The sequence below is a fragment of the Electrophorus electricus genome, chromosome 8 (genome assembly GCF_013358815.1).
Source record: "Electrophorus electricus isolate fEleEle1 chromosome 8, fEleEle1.pri, whole genome shotgun sequence".
NCBI classification, from domain to species: domain Eukaryota; kingdom Metazoa; phylum Chordata; class Actinopteri; order Gymnotiformes; family Gymnotidae; genus Electrophorus; species Electrophorus electricus.
The window spans coordinates 25,458,682-25,473,236 of NC_049542.1; the positions used below are offsets into that span (position 1 = coordinate 25,458,682).

The 14,555-nt window shown below is 41.5% G+C and overlaps 3 protein-coding genes across 4 annotated transcripts; 2 read left to right on the forward strand and 1 right to left on the reverse strand.

The window, feature by feature from the left end:
• Positions 1 to 4,440, forward strand: mreg (melanoregulin). Its single transcript, XM_027018972.2, has 5 exons — positions 1 to 104; positions 1,376 to 1,538; positions 1,986 to 2,076; positions 2,290 to 2,453; positions 3,822 to 4,440. Exons 1-5 carry the CDS (start codon positions 1 to 3, stop codon positions 4,026 to 4,028), a joined length of 729 nt encoding a protein of 242 aa, XP_026874773.2. The 3' UTR covers positions 4,029 to 4,440.
• A 635-nt stretch (positions 4,441 to 5,075) lies between these two features.
• On the forward strand, positions 5,076 to 11,118 carry naxe (NAD(P)HX epimerase). 2 transcript variants are annotated; one of them, XM_035529120.1, is made up of 7 exons: positions 5,076 to 5,124; positions 5,896 to 6,076; positions 6,411 to 6,519; positions 6,620 to 6,730; positions 7,139 to 7,249; positions 10,161 to 10,308; positions 10,704 to 11,118. In XM_035529120.1, the coding sequence occupies exons 2-7, from the start codon at positions 5,913 to 5,915 to the stop codon at positions 10,904 to 10,906; spliced, it is 846 nt and encodes a 281-aa protein (XP_035385013.1). In that variant the 5' UTR covers positions 5,076 to 5,124; positions 5,896 to 5,912; the 3' UTR covers positions 10,907 to 11,118. The 2 variants fall into 2 exon arrangements, with proteins under 2 accessions (XP_035385013.1, XP_035385012.1); XM_035529119.1 differs by lacking the exon at positions 5,076 to 5,124 and adding an exon at positions 5,131 to 5,259.
• A 64-nt stretch (positions 11,119 to 11,182) lies between these two features.
• Positions 11,183 to 14,446, reverse strand: rab25a (RAB25, member RAS oncogene family a). Its single transcript, XM_027018950.2, has 4 exons — positions 13,515 to 14,446; positions 12,796 to 12,989; positions 12,563 to 12,643; positions 11,183 to 12,404 (listed from the first exon to the last, which is right to left on the reverse strand). Exons 1-4 carry the CDS (start codon positions 13,754 to 13,756, stop codon positions 12,280 to 12,282), a joined length of 642 nt encoding a protein of 213 aa, XP_026874751.1. The 5' UTR covers positions 13,757 to 14,446; the 3' UTR covers positions 11,183 to 12,279.
• Between the last annotated feature and the right edge of the window lie 109 nt (positions 14,447 to 14,555).

A 14,555-nucleotide genomic window follows, 5' to 3' on the forward strand; every position in this document is an offset into this window, starting at 1 on the left:
ATGGGTGCAGCCTTCAGGAGGGCTTGCGTGAGATTTTGCTGCTGCTGCTGCTGCTGTACTTTTGATGATGAGGAGGAGGAAGAAGAAAAGAGGCCATTATTCAGGTATCCACCACAGACACACTTACTCTTACTCAAGACTCTTACTCAAGGTGATCAGCATGTACATATACATAAAGTGAATCATCTTCCAAAATATCTTCCATGCACAGTAGATGTGCAGGAATAATCTCATTGCTGCTACTGTGGAAATACACAGTGTTCCCATCTAAGCACTGAGTCAATGCTTTTCTGACATTACATTTGGGAAAGTTTTAACCATTTTACTACATGCGGCTGAGGTAGTTGTTTGGATAGCTATAGATCTTGTGTAATTTTAAACTCCAGTTCTGAGTCTGAAGTGTCCATTTTTTTGTGCTTAGAAATGCTCCTCTGCTCATCACTTCTGTATGTCAGATGCACAATCTTGTGGACATATTTAAATGTTGTTTTTGATAAAGCATATATAAACTGAAGCAAAGACACATTGGCTCTTTGCTACACTTATTTAAATACACAAGGACATATATATAATGGGAAAAAATTTTTTTTATAAAAAATGAATGTCATTTCTAAATGAAACTGCATTATCACCAGTGAATTCTGATGTAATATGTTCTATGAAACAAAAATGCATGTAACATTTTTAAAAGTGGGTTTCTTTTTTTTCTTTTTTTTTTTGCTCTGCTCTGCTGCTTATTTAACCATGATACTGAGATAACCTCATTACAGAAGAGCTCAGAGTCACCTGGCGCCTGTCCAGTGTTCAGTATGAGCCACATGTTGACTAGCCTTCAAGTCAAAACATTTCAGTTCAGTGACATCAGACCACAAGACTTTCTGTGCTCTGGGTTGTTTTGTTGAATATTTTTGGCAAAAATGTCCCATGCATAAAGACCCCTTTTGTGAAATGTCTTGGTGACTCTATTCATTTAAGAATAAAATGTTCACTCACATTCATCAGTGGCCTTAGAGGGTGTTCCCTAAGAAGTGTCTTTGTTCTCTGGTCACTCTAAGTTAGTCGGATGGCTCAGTCTACCTGCCGTGATGGTGGGTCTTTTGGGGTTCTGATTAACTTTGACAATAATCACCTATTTGATTAACTTTGATCCCCACCAATTACCATTATTCCCCAGAGCCAGCCCACCTTGGCCATGTTGGAGAAGCATGTGTCTTGTCACCAGTGCATTACTCTGCCCTTACACACTACAGCCTGTCTTCAGCCTGAGACGCTGTAGTGAGGGTATAGGAGCTACAACTGTACATGACAAAACAGCAGTTTGTGTGTGTGTGTGTGTGTGTGTGTGTGTGTGTGTGTATGTGTGCATGTGTGTCAGTAATGAGACATTAGAGTATTTTGACCGCAAAGCTAAAAAGAGGCGGGACCAGGAGACCAACTTATGGAGTGAACCAGGAGACCCTTCCCACTCAGAGAGAGATGATGACCGAGCACTTTACAATCTGCTACAGAGCAGGGCCAGGACACGCAGGGGATCACAGGTATATACACACACAAACATAGCCCTGAGGTTCTCATACACAAGCACATGGCTCTGACATACTCAGAGCACACACAGTCCTCAGCTGTGAACACCACGTTTTACTACTGTTCTTCTGTTTGCGTGTACTAAAATTTTTTGGAGGTAGCTGTTGCATATTGCAAGTCATACTGAGATAAGAAACTCAATTTCTTTTCAAAATATTAAAATGTTATAAGTGTGACAAGTGTACACAAATTTAAATACAAATATTTATTGTTTTTTCAAAAGAGAGATCTTAGATTAAATATTTTTTTAACGCAGACATGATGTAATAGATGAGAAGTCTGAAGTCCCAAACCCATCTCCACCATCATTATTCATTTTGTGTAGCTGTTGTTGCCCAGGAAACAATCCCGTTGCTTTGCTGGGATCAGTGCTGTGGTGTGTATAGCTGTTTCCATTGCAGGGCTACCGCCGGCTGAGTGTGGACATAGAGGCTATGCGGGAGGTTAGGAGAGAAGTGCGAGACAAGTGGAAGATGATCCTGGAGTATCTGGGTGAGGGTTGAAATGTTGAGAGAGAGCTGTTTACACAGATGTGCTGTTGGTGATGATAGTGTAGTAGTACTTGCTGTTATGCACCTGTGAAGCACCTGTGCACCTGTGAATCCACCTGTGAAGTCTTTCTAAAGGTTTCATGAGAGATTTTACATTAAACTTGCTGATAAAGGAAGGATACTGCAGAAAACAAAAATCCCTCTTTCATTGCAGGGTTTATGACAGAGGCCGAATCACTGCTGACCGTGTCTGCGAGTGCGTCGTACGATCGCATGTGTAACGCGTCGACGGCACGAACTCTCCTTCAAACGCTTCATGCTGAGACATCGATCTTCAACAGCAGAGAACCCCCACCTGAAAGATATCTCTTCATCCTGGTGAGAGCTGTATACATAATATACAAAGGTCACACGTAATCTTTCTTTATTTGTAAGTTTTCCACATTTTGGAGTAATAGTACAAGACAAGCAACCTATGAAATACATGGGATATATCGATAAGAAAACTTATGTTGCATCATTTTGTGCTAAAAACAACAGAACTTGACAGAACTGGTACTCCTCCACATCATGTCAGACCACAGTTTCTACTAGCTGTGCTCTTTCCCACACATACGCCTTAGAAGTTCACGGCTTTGAACGATTCTTTGCCATCACAGCTAGTTGTGAAAGCTTTCCGAAAGCGCACATAAATGTATGCATTTTTTTTAACCACATATTTCGTTACCATCAGTATCAGCTGCAAGCCCTTTCTCGTTTATATTTGCTTTTAAAAAAAAATGTTACTTTTATTAACTCCAAACATCTTTTACTGGTTAATGCTGGTTACTGGTTTTCTTGTGGAAGAAGGTGCAGAGAGAAAAGTAAATACTCGAAACAACCTCGTCTGTTTGACACGAGGAATTCCTGATATACCTAAAGGCAACTTGATGTGTAAATTGCGCATATTGTTAGAGTGAAAATAATAGACATATTAAATCACATCACATTTATATTAATCCAGAGGGGGTAGAACGGGAGGTTTTTGTCCGTGTGTGTGTGTGTGTAGGTGTGTGAGTGTGTGTGTGTGTGTGTGTAGGTGTGTGAGTGTGTGTGCGTGTAGGTGTGTGTGTGTGTGTGTAGGTGTTAGTGTGTGTGTGTGTTAGGGTGTGTGTGTGTGTGTGTAGGTGTTAGTGTGTGTGTGTGTAGGTGTTAGTGTGTGTGTGTGTGTTAGTGTGTGTGTGTTAGTGTGTGTGTTAGTGTGTGTGTGTAGGTGTGTGTGTGTGTGTGTGAGTGTGTGTGTAGATGTGTGTGAGTGTGTGTGTAGGTGTGTGTGTGTGTTGGTATGTGTATGTGTGTGCATGTGTGCGTGCGTGCGTGTGAGTGCGTGCATGTGAGTGCGTGCATTTAGGTCTGTGTGTGTGTGTGTGTGTGTGTGTGTGTGTGTGTGTGTGTGTGTGTGTGTGTGTGTGTGTGTGTGTTTCACTGTCGCATTGGCATCTCTTTGCACCCTCCTCAAACCAAACCCTGAATGAAGACATGTTCTGACTAGACATGCGCACCCATTATGTTTTCTTACCACCCCCCTCTAAGCAAAGCAGTCTAGAACCAGGGCTGGTGAAACAACACAATATTCAGAATGTATTAAATAAATCTTAGGTTCATTTAAGTTTCTCCAAACAATTGCCAGGTGCTGCATCTTTGTCAAGATGCTCGCTCCCTCTCTTTGCCTCTCTCTCCATCACTCTCTTTCTCGCTCTCTCTCAGGACCGGTTGATCTACCTAGATGCTGCAGATGACTTTGTGGCTAAAGCTCGTCGTTTCTACCCACCTAGAGATAACGATGAGGAGGAACAGGAGGAAATAGTTATGAAACTGCCTCACCTACTATCCAGGGTAAACCAGAGCATGTCTGGAGGAGAGGAAGAGGATGAGGAAGGAGAGGCCAGTGAACAAGATGATTCACTTCAGTGATTTCAGCTGTACTTGCACCTGCTCATCTACAAAGGGTAGGGCTAGTTGTCAGGGCTAGAGTAAGGCTGAAGTTAAGTGTTAAGTTAAAGCTATTATGTGTTAATGGACAGTTTTAGAGGTTGATTTTAGACTGATTTTAAGGTTTTGATTCAAGCTACTTGGGCCAAGAGCTTTTTTATGAGGATACAGTTAGCTCATATCTCCATTAATCCATTATTTCATGTATGAAGGACCAAAATAAGCAGATATCAAATACAAGCAAAGTGCATTCTAATAATACCAATAAAAACATGATGTGAACCAAGTTTGTCTTGTGCTGTAATCTTGCATATCCTCTGATCTTTCTCCAAGGCTGTCTCATCTGGTCCAGCAGCCCAATGCCAATAAATGTGCCAATAAACAGTCCTGCTGATTTTAGTGGTCTGCTTTCTTCTGATCTACAAACACCACTTTCAGCAAGAACACAAAAATGATCCTGCGCAAAGCTTATTCTGTGTCACTGTACTGCCCAAAGTCAGCTCTACTGTACCGTTGTTGCAGCTACAGCCTTCAAGTGAGAGCCATGGACCATGGTTTCAAGAAGATGTAGCAACAGTTAATTAGCCAATTGGTCATTAACACACATTTTCAAATAATAAATGGCAAAATGCATTAAATAATACATAAGTATGTAGAATATGTTAGAATATGCATTTAGAATACACAGACCATCTGTTGCTATACATGATCATTCTTTAATTGTAAACCCATAACCAGTTTGAACAGTAATGTCACTGATTATTAAGATGTTATCTTCTTAAATATTTCACAGTTTTTTGGAATAAAGAATCTAAACAGTGTGAAACTAATTTAATCATAAATGCAAGCATATTGTTTGTAAAATAAAATGGGGATCTTCTTCCATTATTCTATGATTTTTTATGACAAATGTATATGTATAAACTAAAGGCAATGTTCATTTCTGAACTTTAATTACTGTATTATTAGTTTTAATTGGAAAAATAAATCCCTGTCGGGTGACTTTTAATTTGAAAATCTTTCCAAAAGCAAAATTCGTCATTGTCGTAACGAAACCACTGGGTCTCCATCTTCACAGGTGACTTGTTGACGTTGATTACATTGCCATTAAATGTCTTGGTTAGATATCGTGCAGTTGTTCTGTTCAGTAGGAAAGCTGTTTAACGAATAACGTTTGTAGACTGTTTTCTAGTTATACTTTGTTGTGATAAAGGTAAGTGATAAAAAATGTCGCGGCTAGCTAGCGGTAAGTCACTTAGCCTGATATGGTGAATGTTTCCTTTTAATATTTTGTGGTCACAACATGCATTGCATGTTAATTGTTTTAAGAAATGAGTTTTAAGTCGCTTTCTTGATGTTGGCTATTCTTTATCGTGGAGACGTTTCATTTAACAGTAGGTTAGTGATGGGACACGCATTTTGTTTAGATGTAGAAAAGACGCAGGTTTTGAGAATTTTCCAGTATAACGGTCAGCAGTACAGCTTTTGATGATATTTCGGGAGAACTGTGGAGTAAAAGTTTAAGAATATCTCTTTAAACAGTTCTTATTAAAAGATACATGTTTCCTCAAAAAGCACACTCACGTAAATGGATGCACATTTTATTCTTACAACCTACGAGAACTTTACTAGCCACACAAAAAAATATTTCCCGTCCATACAGCTATTAAAACCATAGGTTCTCCTACAACATAGCCGTCGAGTTGTGGCTTGTTGTTGTTGTGTGTGTGTGTGTGTGTGTGTGGCTTTTTTGTTTTTGTTTTTTTTGATGTGATCACTTCCACAGTCTAATAATTCTGTTGTAAATGTAAGTCAGGAGTAAGGCTACTGTTTCTGCTCACATTTGCAGGAGCTCTGTCCGGGTGCATGTGGGGTGTGCGAGCCCTGTTCGGAGTGGGTCTCCTGGTGACGTCGCGAGGGGCTTGCGTCCGCGCCTGCACTGGCACGTGCCCGCGCGTTTGTGAAAATCCATACAAAGCGTCTGCCGCGAGGCAGGCGTGCACGATGGCGAACACGATTAAATATTTAGAGTATGTATTGCACAAAAGATGTAAAAAAAAAAAAAAAAAATTTGCCATAACTGTTGCTCAGGAGGTTATACTCTAGGGACTAGATTAAGCCTGAGCCCGAATTAAAAATAATTTCCTATGGTGGTTTAATATTAGCTCCGAATTTTAGTTCAAGAACAAGTTTAATCCATGTCTGGGAGACTGAGCTACTGGTTCAGTTAATGGAAATGGCCTAACCCTATAAGACACTAAAAGGATTTGACATTAAAATCTCTATTGAGATTCTAATGTGTTCTCATCTGAAGCATTCAATAAGATTTCCTTTTTTTGGTGGGGGGTGGCTACCCTCCTATAGTCAGGAAGAGGCTCAGCACATTGATGAAGAGCTCTTCTCAGAGTACAGTTTCAGTGTGGACCAGCTAATGGAGCTCGCTGGCCAGAGCTGTGCCATAGCCGTCGCTAAGGTAAAGCCCGTATGGTGTTCGGGTGGAAGGAAGAGGAGGGATCATGTGAAGAGTGAGTGGTAACGACAACATGAGGTTGTGTGTGTGTTCTGTCCTCCAGGGCTACCCGCTGCAGTCCCTGTTGAAGAGCACACCCAGGGTTTTGGTGGTATGTGGCCCCGGCAACAACGGCGGGGATGGACTGGTCTGCGCACGGCACCTTAAGCTGTTTGTAAGTGTTTCACTGCTGTGTTGAATCACTGTTCCTAAAATTGGTTTCAGAGGTGCAAGTAAAACATGTCTCTTTCTGGGAAAATGTTTATTGCTTTCATTCAAAGTGTGCATTTTTAAAAATTAAAAACAGAATACTAGTAGTGCTGATTTGAGTTTGAAAACCTGAAAACCTACATATTTGGCAAAAAATTTGCTTTGCTGTTACAGATTGGCACATTTTATTGCAATTAATATTTTCTCTACTTTCTGTCTTTAACTCCACTTAGCAAGAGCATGATGTGCACTTTAGCCAATGTGTACATGCTTGTATCAATAATGTATTATTTAACAATTAGGATTTGGAGTTTACCCACGTCTGCTTTTGTGGTCCTGTGTAAATGACCTCTTAACTGTCTGTGTTAAACAGGGATATGACCCTACTGTGCTGTACCCCAAGCGACCAAACAAACAGCTCTTCCACAATCTCACCACCCAGTGTGAGAAGATGGAGATAGCCTTCCTGTCCAAGATGCCTGAGGTAAACCGCAGCATAAATGCTGACATATTTATAATGCATAAAATGAATCTGCATGTTGGTCACATTCCTGGAACTGTTATTCATTTCCTTAGTTTTCCGTTTTGTCCCACTGTATAGGCTTTCTTCTTATTTTCCAACAAAACAGCACTTTGTGCAGATTTTAGGCTTCACCTTTATGTGTAATTAATTTGTTCTTTACTGTTGAGCAGATTATGCTTCCCATGCATTACTTACCATGTAATATTTCTTTAGAACAAAGAAATGTACAACTGTAATCCAATATCACTTAGGAGCTGCTAATGTCAGAATGAAAGGAGGAGCTGATTATGGAAGATGCCAGTCCCTTACATTTCTCCTCATTTTATTGTTGCGGGGGACTTCAATCATGCAAATTTATGCACTGTGCTGCCTAAATTTCATAAAAATGTCTCCTGCCCAACCAGAGGAGACAACACTTTGGATCAGGTTTACACGAACATTGTGGCGGCATGTAAGGCTGTTCCCCTCCCCCATGTGGGACAGTCCGATCACCTCTCATTGTTCCTGCTCCCCAGGTATGTGCCACTCATCAAGCGTGTGAAAATAGCAACAAAGGCTGTTAAAGTGTGGGCAGAAGGGGCTGCCTCCTCTCTACAGCTTCAGTTTCATAACACTGATTGGAGTATGTTCTCCTCACAAGCCACTGTGGACTCTCACAGAGTTCTGAACAAATACACCTCTGCTGTCACGGACTATATAAACTCATATATTGATAATGTCACCACTGTTCGATATGTGAAGATCTTTCCTAATCAGAAGCCCTGGATGAATGCCAAAGTTCGCCTACTGCTGAAGGCATGAGACATTGCTTTGAGAGCCAAGGATGCTGAGGCCTACATCTCAGCCAGGGCCGACCTGAAAAGGGGCATTAGGAAAGCCAAACCCACCTACAAACTATCTATTGAGGATCACTTCCACAGCTCCGACCCCCACTGCATGTGGATGGCCATCCAGTCCATCACATGCTAAGCGACCCCCACCGACTCTTGTAACAGTGCATCACTCCTAGGTGAGCTTAATCAGTTTTACGCTCATTTTGATCACAGCAATAGACAACGCACCACATAAGCTGGGCCTCCTCCTCATAAAGGTGAACCTCCCATGTTATCCACTGAGGATGTGCGTTCAGTACTGAGCTGAGCAAATGCATGGAAAGCCGCTGGCCCTAATGGCATTCCAGGATGTGTCCTCGGAGCGTGTGCAGAACAGCTAGCTCAGGTCTTTAATAACATCTTTAATTTGTCACTGGCTCAGACTGCTGTTCCAACATGCTGGAAGACATCCACCATCACGCCGGTGTCAAAGCAGTCTTCTGCAGCATGTCTGAACGACTTCCGCCCTGTTGCACTCACAGCCATGGTGATGAAGTGCTTTGAGAAACTTGTTCTCAGTCATCTGAAGGCCACGCTTCCACCATCACCGAGAATGCCATTTCTACTGTTTCACTCTGCTCTCACCCACCTGGACAACAGGAACACCTACGTGCATATGCTGTTCATTGACTTTTAGCTCTGCTTTTAATACGGTCATCCCTACCAGGCTAGTTACCAAGCTCAGTGACCTGTGAGTCAGCACCCCCTTGTGTGACTGGGTTTTGGACTTCTTAACCAACAGACCCTAGGCTGTGAGGTTGAGCAGTCACATGTCCTCCAGCCTCATTCTGAACACAGGGCTGTGTGTTAAGCCCTCTGTTCTTCTCTTTGTTCACCCACAGCTGTGTGCCTCTGCATAGATCTAACATCATCATTAAGTTTGCACATGACACAACTGTGATCAGACACATCAGCGATGATGATGAAACAGCCTACAGAGAGGAGCTCCAGCATCTGGCAACCTGGTGTTCCTCCAATAACCTCTCCCTCAGCACCGAAAAGACCAAAGAACTCATTGTGGACTACAGAAAGAGCAAAGGCTGCACACACTCTCCTGTTCATATCAATGGAACAGAAGTAGAGCGTGTTTCCAGTTTCAAGTTCCTGGGTGTCCACATCTCTGAGGATCTTCCATGGACACTCAACACATCTGGTCAAGAAGGCATACCAGCGTCTTTATTTCCTGAGGAGACCAAGGAAGGACCATCTGTCTCCTCAGATCCTGACTAACTTTTATCGCTGTACCATCAAGAGTGTTCTGACCAACTGTGTGACAGTGCGGTACGACGGCTCCACTGTGGCGGACAGGAAGGCCCTGCAAAAGGTGGTGAAGAATGCTCAGTGTATCTGGTGCACAGCTTCCTGCCATTGGAGACGTTCACCACCAGCACTGTGTGCACAGAGCACGCAGCATCATCAGGGACTCCACCCACCCCAACCACACACTGTTTAACCTCCTACCATCTGGGAGGACATATCTGCTAGAACCAGTCGGCTCGGGTCCAGCTTCTTTCCATTCACCATCGCTCTACTTAACTCTACAACATGCTGATAAATACTGCTGATCCTTCACCGTCCATACAGTGTACTCTGGACTTATTTATATTTAGCATTCACCATACTGGATATACACTACTGTTTATATTTATCCTGTACATACTATGTAAAGATGCACTGTAAATATTCACTACACTATTGTACGTACTTCATACATTGTATTGTGTGTGTGTATATATTATTGTGTGTGTATGTATGTATATTTTATATATATATGTATGTATGTATATTTTATTTATATATATATATATATATATATATATATATATATATATATATATATATATATATATATATATATATATATATATATATATAAAAATGCCATAGTTATATATTTAGGCACATTGCTGCTATTTGCACTTCTGGTAGATGCTAAATGTATTTCATTGCCTTGTACTGACAAAGCAATGACAAAATGAATCTATCTATTTTCTCTATAGGCTGAGGAGATTGATGAAGTCTATAACTTGGTGGTTGACGCCATCTTTGGGTTCAGCTTTAAAGGTGCAGTGCGTGAGCCCTTTGGGGACATCTTGTCAGTGCTGAAGAAAGTCACAGTCCCTATTGCGAGTGTGGACATCCCCTCAGGTGAGGCTGATGCGACACAGCCTGCCAGGCTTTCAGGTTTTATGATGGTTTCAGTGGTAATGATGAGTACCCAACGCTGGCTCGTAGTCTGTCGACACATCTTTAGCTAAGGTGTTAGTTTGGGCCAGTATGGACTAAGCCTAGTCCTGGACTAAATGTTAGTGTTGGTGTGACATGCAGTGATTCACCATCATTCGTGATTTAGACTGTCGCTTGCTGCTTTCCCTTAGATTGACTGATTTCAAATTGTGCATATGGCCCTGCGTGTAGCCCTCTGGCCCACAGCACAGTGTTCTGACGTTGGTGCTGTTGACTCAGCCACATGTCAGATTTCACTCCAGCTGGAATGAGCTCATCACTCAGATTATCGGCTGGTTTTCCATGTCCTCCTCTAGGCTGGGACGTGGAAAAGGGCTCCAGTGATGGCATCCAGCCGGACATGCTCATCTCACTCACTGCCCCAAAGCAGGCAGCGGCTCACTTCGTGGGCCGTTACCACTACCTGGGTGGGCGCTTTGTCCCCCCAGCCCTGGAGAAGAAGTACAAGCTCGGCCTGCCCCAGTACCCTGGCACCGACTGCGTGTGCCAGCTCAACTGATTAGGAGTCAGAGGGGGAGACATCAATGCACAGTTTAAAACCAAGAATGGAAAACAGCAGTGTGTTCACATCTGAAGGAAAACTCTATGCATGGAGAGAGTGCAGTCCAACAGTTGCTGTTGAACTGATGATTTATCTGTGGAGGTTGTAAAATATTTTTCAGATGAAAAATTTGGTTACTGCTTGAATGACATTAAATGTTATGGAGTGTGTGTGTGTGTCTCAAGTCAATACACATGTACACAATGCATTTATAAATGTAAATAAGGTAATTTTTCTACTTTTTAAAAAACTTTAATTTTTTTTTTATTTAATTTTGAGCTGACATAGTCCAGAGTAAACAGAATTTGAATAATTGATGCAGCGTAATACATTTTGTTGTGAAAGCTATTGCATTTAGTTTGCACCTGCTTTAAGAGGTTATTGGCACCAAAGTGACTTTGGGTGTGGAAGCAAAACCAGCTGCTGGTGGCCACTTGTAAGAAACAAAGGCTCAGAATGTCACAACTCAGCTTAAACAAGCCTAACCTAAAGCCAAAAGAACATAGCATGACAGGAAACTGCTGATCACTAGATGTGGCATCAGACACCTTTTTAGTCAAAATGAATATTGATGTAAATTGGCAGAGACAATCTGGAAAGGTTCCTGAATAGTGCAGTAAGAGAAACAGGTTTGTGGTCATTTTTGATACAGTGAGACACATTTATTGTTGAAAATATGGCATTTGGTGTATTTATGAAACAAAGTTTCTTGTTCACGAATATAGCACTAAGAATTTAGGAAAAATACATAAAGGGTGTAAACATTTGATGTTTGCCTTCTAAGATACTTGACTCACTGTCTTGAGTATAAAAATAAATCCTTTCAGTTACAATATCTGTTACGAAAAAGACCCATGTTCATGTGCAGTAAAAAAAAGCAAGTTTAACACAAGGAATGAATCATGCTGGGGGAAACAAAACCTTCGGATCTTATAAGATGAATGACATGGCAGGTGCTTTGGATGATTAAATTAATCCTGACCAGAACCCTGGCACAAAGCTAGCCACAAAGAAGTCCTGCCCACTAAACAAAATCCCAGAACAGGCAGCATCTTGTGAGATTGTTTTGTGGGATATACCATTTGCTATTTTGTATAGTGTATAGGGCTAGGACTTTCTGTTGCTACAGACAAATTATGAGCAAATTAAAAAAGCATTATACCACAGCTACCAATATAATGGTTAACATTAGCACACTCTACATAATTCACAATCCAGGAGTATCAGTGCAAAGGTCACAAAACCACACTTGGTAAAAAAAAAAAAAAAAAACTTTGATGGCTGTTTTTAGGATTCACTATGGTACCAAGAGGCAGCATTGGTGCACCTGCTCAGAGGTTTTTACAGCAGGTCCTGCGGGTTTCTTTGACCTCGCTGTCTGGCCCCATGTGGCCCATGGTTACAGCACAGATAGAGCCCCGTGTGACCTCCCTACTGGCCACTTTGTTGTGAATAGCTGGAAGGAAAAATGACGATATACAAAGCTGGTGGATGTGATTTCTTTATAGCAATAAAACTGATGTCTGTTTATTCCTCTATGGTTACTGGATCCATTTCAGTATATTCTTTAACTAAGGCCAACCTTCCTATTGGATAGCTCAGTGAAATGCCTACCTGCTAGGACCTCGTTGAAGGCACTTTCAACGTTGGTGGAGTCAAGTGCTGATGTCTCCATGAAAAGCAAGTCTCTGCTCTCTGCATGACAAAAAAATGCCATAGCCCACGTTAGTCAAACACAATTCAGCCTCAACTCAACACTTTCGTTCCTGGTTAAAGGTGCACTAAGGTAACCAGAGTTAATAATACCAACTACATGGTTATGAGGTGTGGCAGAGGTTTTTACTTGCCTGCAAAGTGTTTGGCTTCCTCTGTAGGCACCGTGCGCTGGAAGGCCAGGTCACTCTTGTTACCTACCAGCATTACAACGATGTGAGGGTCAGCGTAGTTGTACAGCTCCTTCAGCCAGCGCTCCACGCTTTCATATGTCAGGTGCTTGGTGATGTCATAAACAAGGAGAGCCCCCACTGCCCCTCTGTAATACCTAAAAGCAAATTAGACATTTTAGGTCAGAGGTTCTGCATCCAATTCTCACAGACCCCCAGCCGGGCTACATGGCAAAGTTCAGTCTCTAGTTCAGAGGGCGATCAGCACTCTGCACCATATGGTTAGCATTATCAGGCTCAGAAGTGTTTGGGCATGGAATTGAATTAATAAAATGTTCATAGTTGCAGTGCAGTTGGACTGAGGACCTACTTTATAGAGTTCTATGTTTTTAGACCACACACATATTAAATATGGGTTATATTATATTATAATATATTGAAATTCAACTTGGTGAGTACTGGAGCAGTGCATCTATATCATGAAATCCATTTGGAATATCACCATGCAGTCATCTAGGTTAGTGTCAGATTTACAAAAAAGGGTTAATGAGATTTCTGATTTTTTTGAATGGTAGAAACAGGTAAAGTTTGCTGAGTGTTGTAATAGACGTTGGTTTGAGGTTCTGTGAAGGTTTCATTAATTTCCTGGAACGCCGCAGACTTGCATGACAGTATGGACTCACGCTGATGTGATTGCCCGGTAACGCTCCAGTCCAGCAGTGTCCCAGATCTGGGCTTTGATGGAGACCGTGTTCATCTCAACAGTCCGAGTACTGAACTCCACACCGATGGTTGTGCGGCTGTCGTGATTGAACTCATTTTTTGTGAATCTTGATAGCAAGTTGCTCTTTCCAACTCCAGATTCCCCAATTAGTACAACTAAAGCATGAGAGAAACGGAGGACACATGTAACAGGAAACATCATCCTCACTGATAAAAGCTACATTCACATAGCTCAACTGTTATTTTTTGACATTATGTTATTTTTTGACATTGTATTACATTGTGTTATCACCAATAACCATTACAAATGATGAGTATATCTCTTTAATATCTGAGTATAGTATAAAACAAAGCAACTTTTAAACCATAAGCAAAGTAAAGGTATTCTTTGGAAAAAGGTGATAGATAATCAACTCAGAAAAAGCATCTTACCTTTGAAAACAAAGTTATAACCAAAATCTGTTCCCATGTTTATCTTAAGAAGTGATCAAAGCAGTTACGTCAACGGCACGTCCAACAGCTCTAAGTGTCCCGGGTGGGAGAAAAGGAGAAAACTCTGGGCTGGTACAACCATCGGTTTGTTAATCTAAGTTAAAGATTACATGCTGTCAGCCTCTCCTTTGAGTTCCTGCACTGATGTGACATCTGACTGGGAGGCAGTAGAGCAGGAAAAACAGGTATGTCCACCGCTGCACAATGTCTCTGGGAGTGACAAAATCACATCCATTCTCTCTCAGCCTGCCAACAGCATGGAGGTATGTTTGAACACGACATCATGCACTGCTGACCTGACAGTACATTGATGTAAACAGATTGATTTAAAGGATATAATCCAGGTCTTTCTAAGCAGTTTTTTTCCCATTAACTCCCTGCAATGATGAAAATTCAACAAAAAAGGATTACACTGTATATTTTACATACAATGATGTACATTATACATCTATATAAAGCACTTTGAATTGCCACTCTGAAAAGTGGTATGCAAATAAACTTGCCTAGCC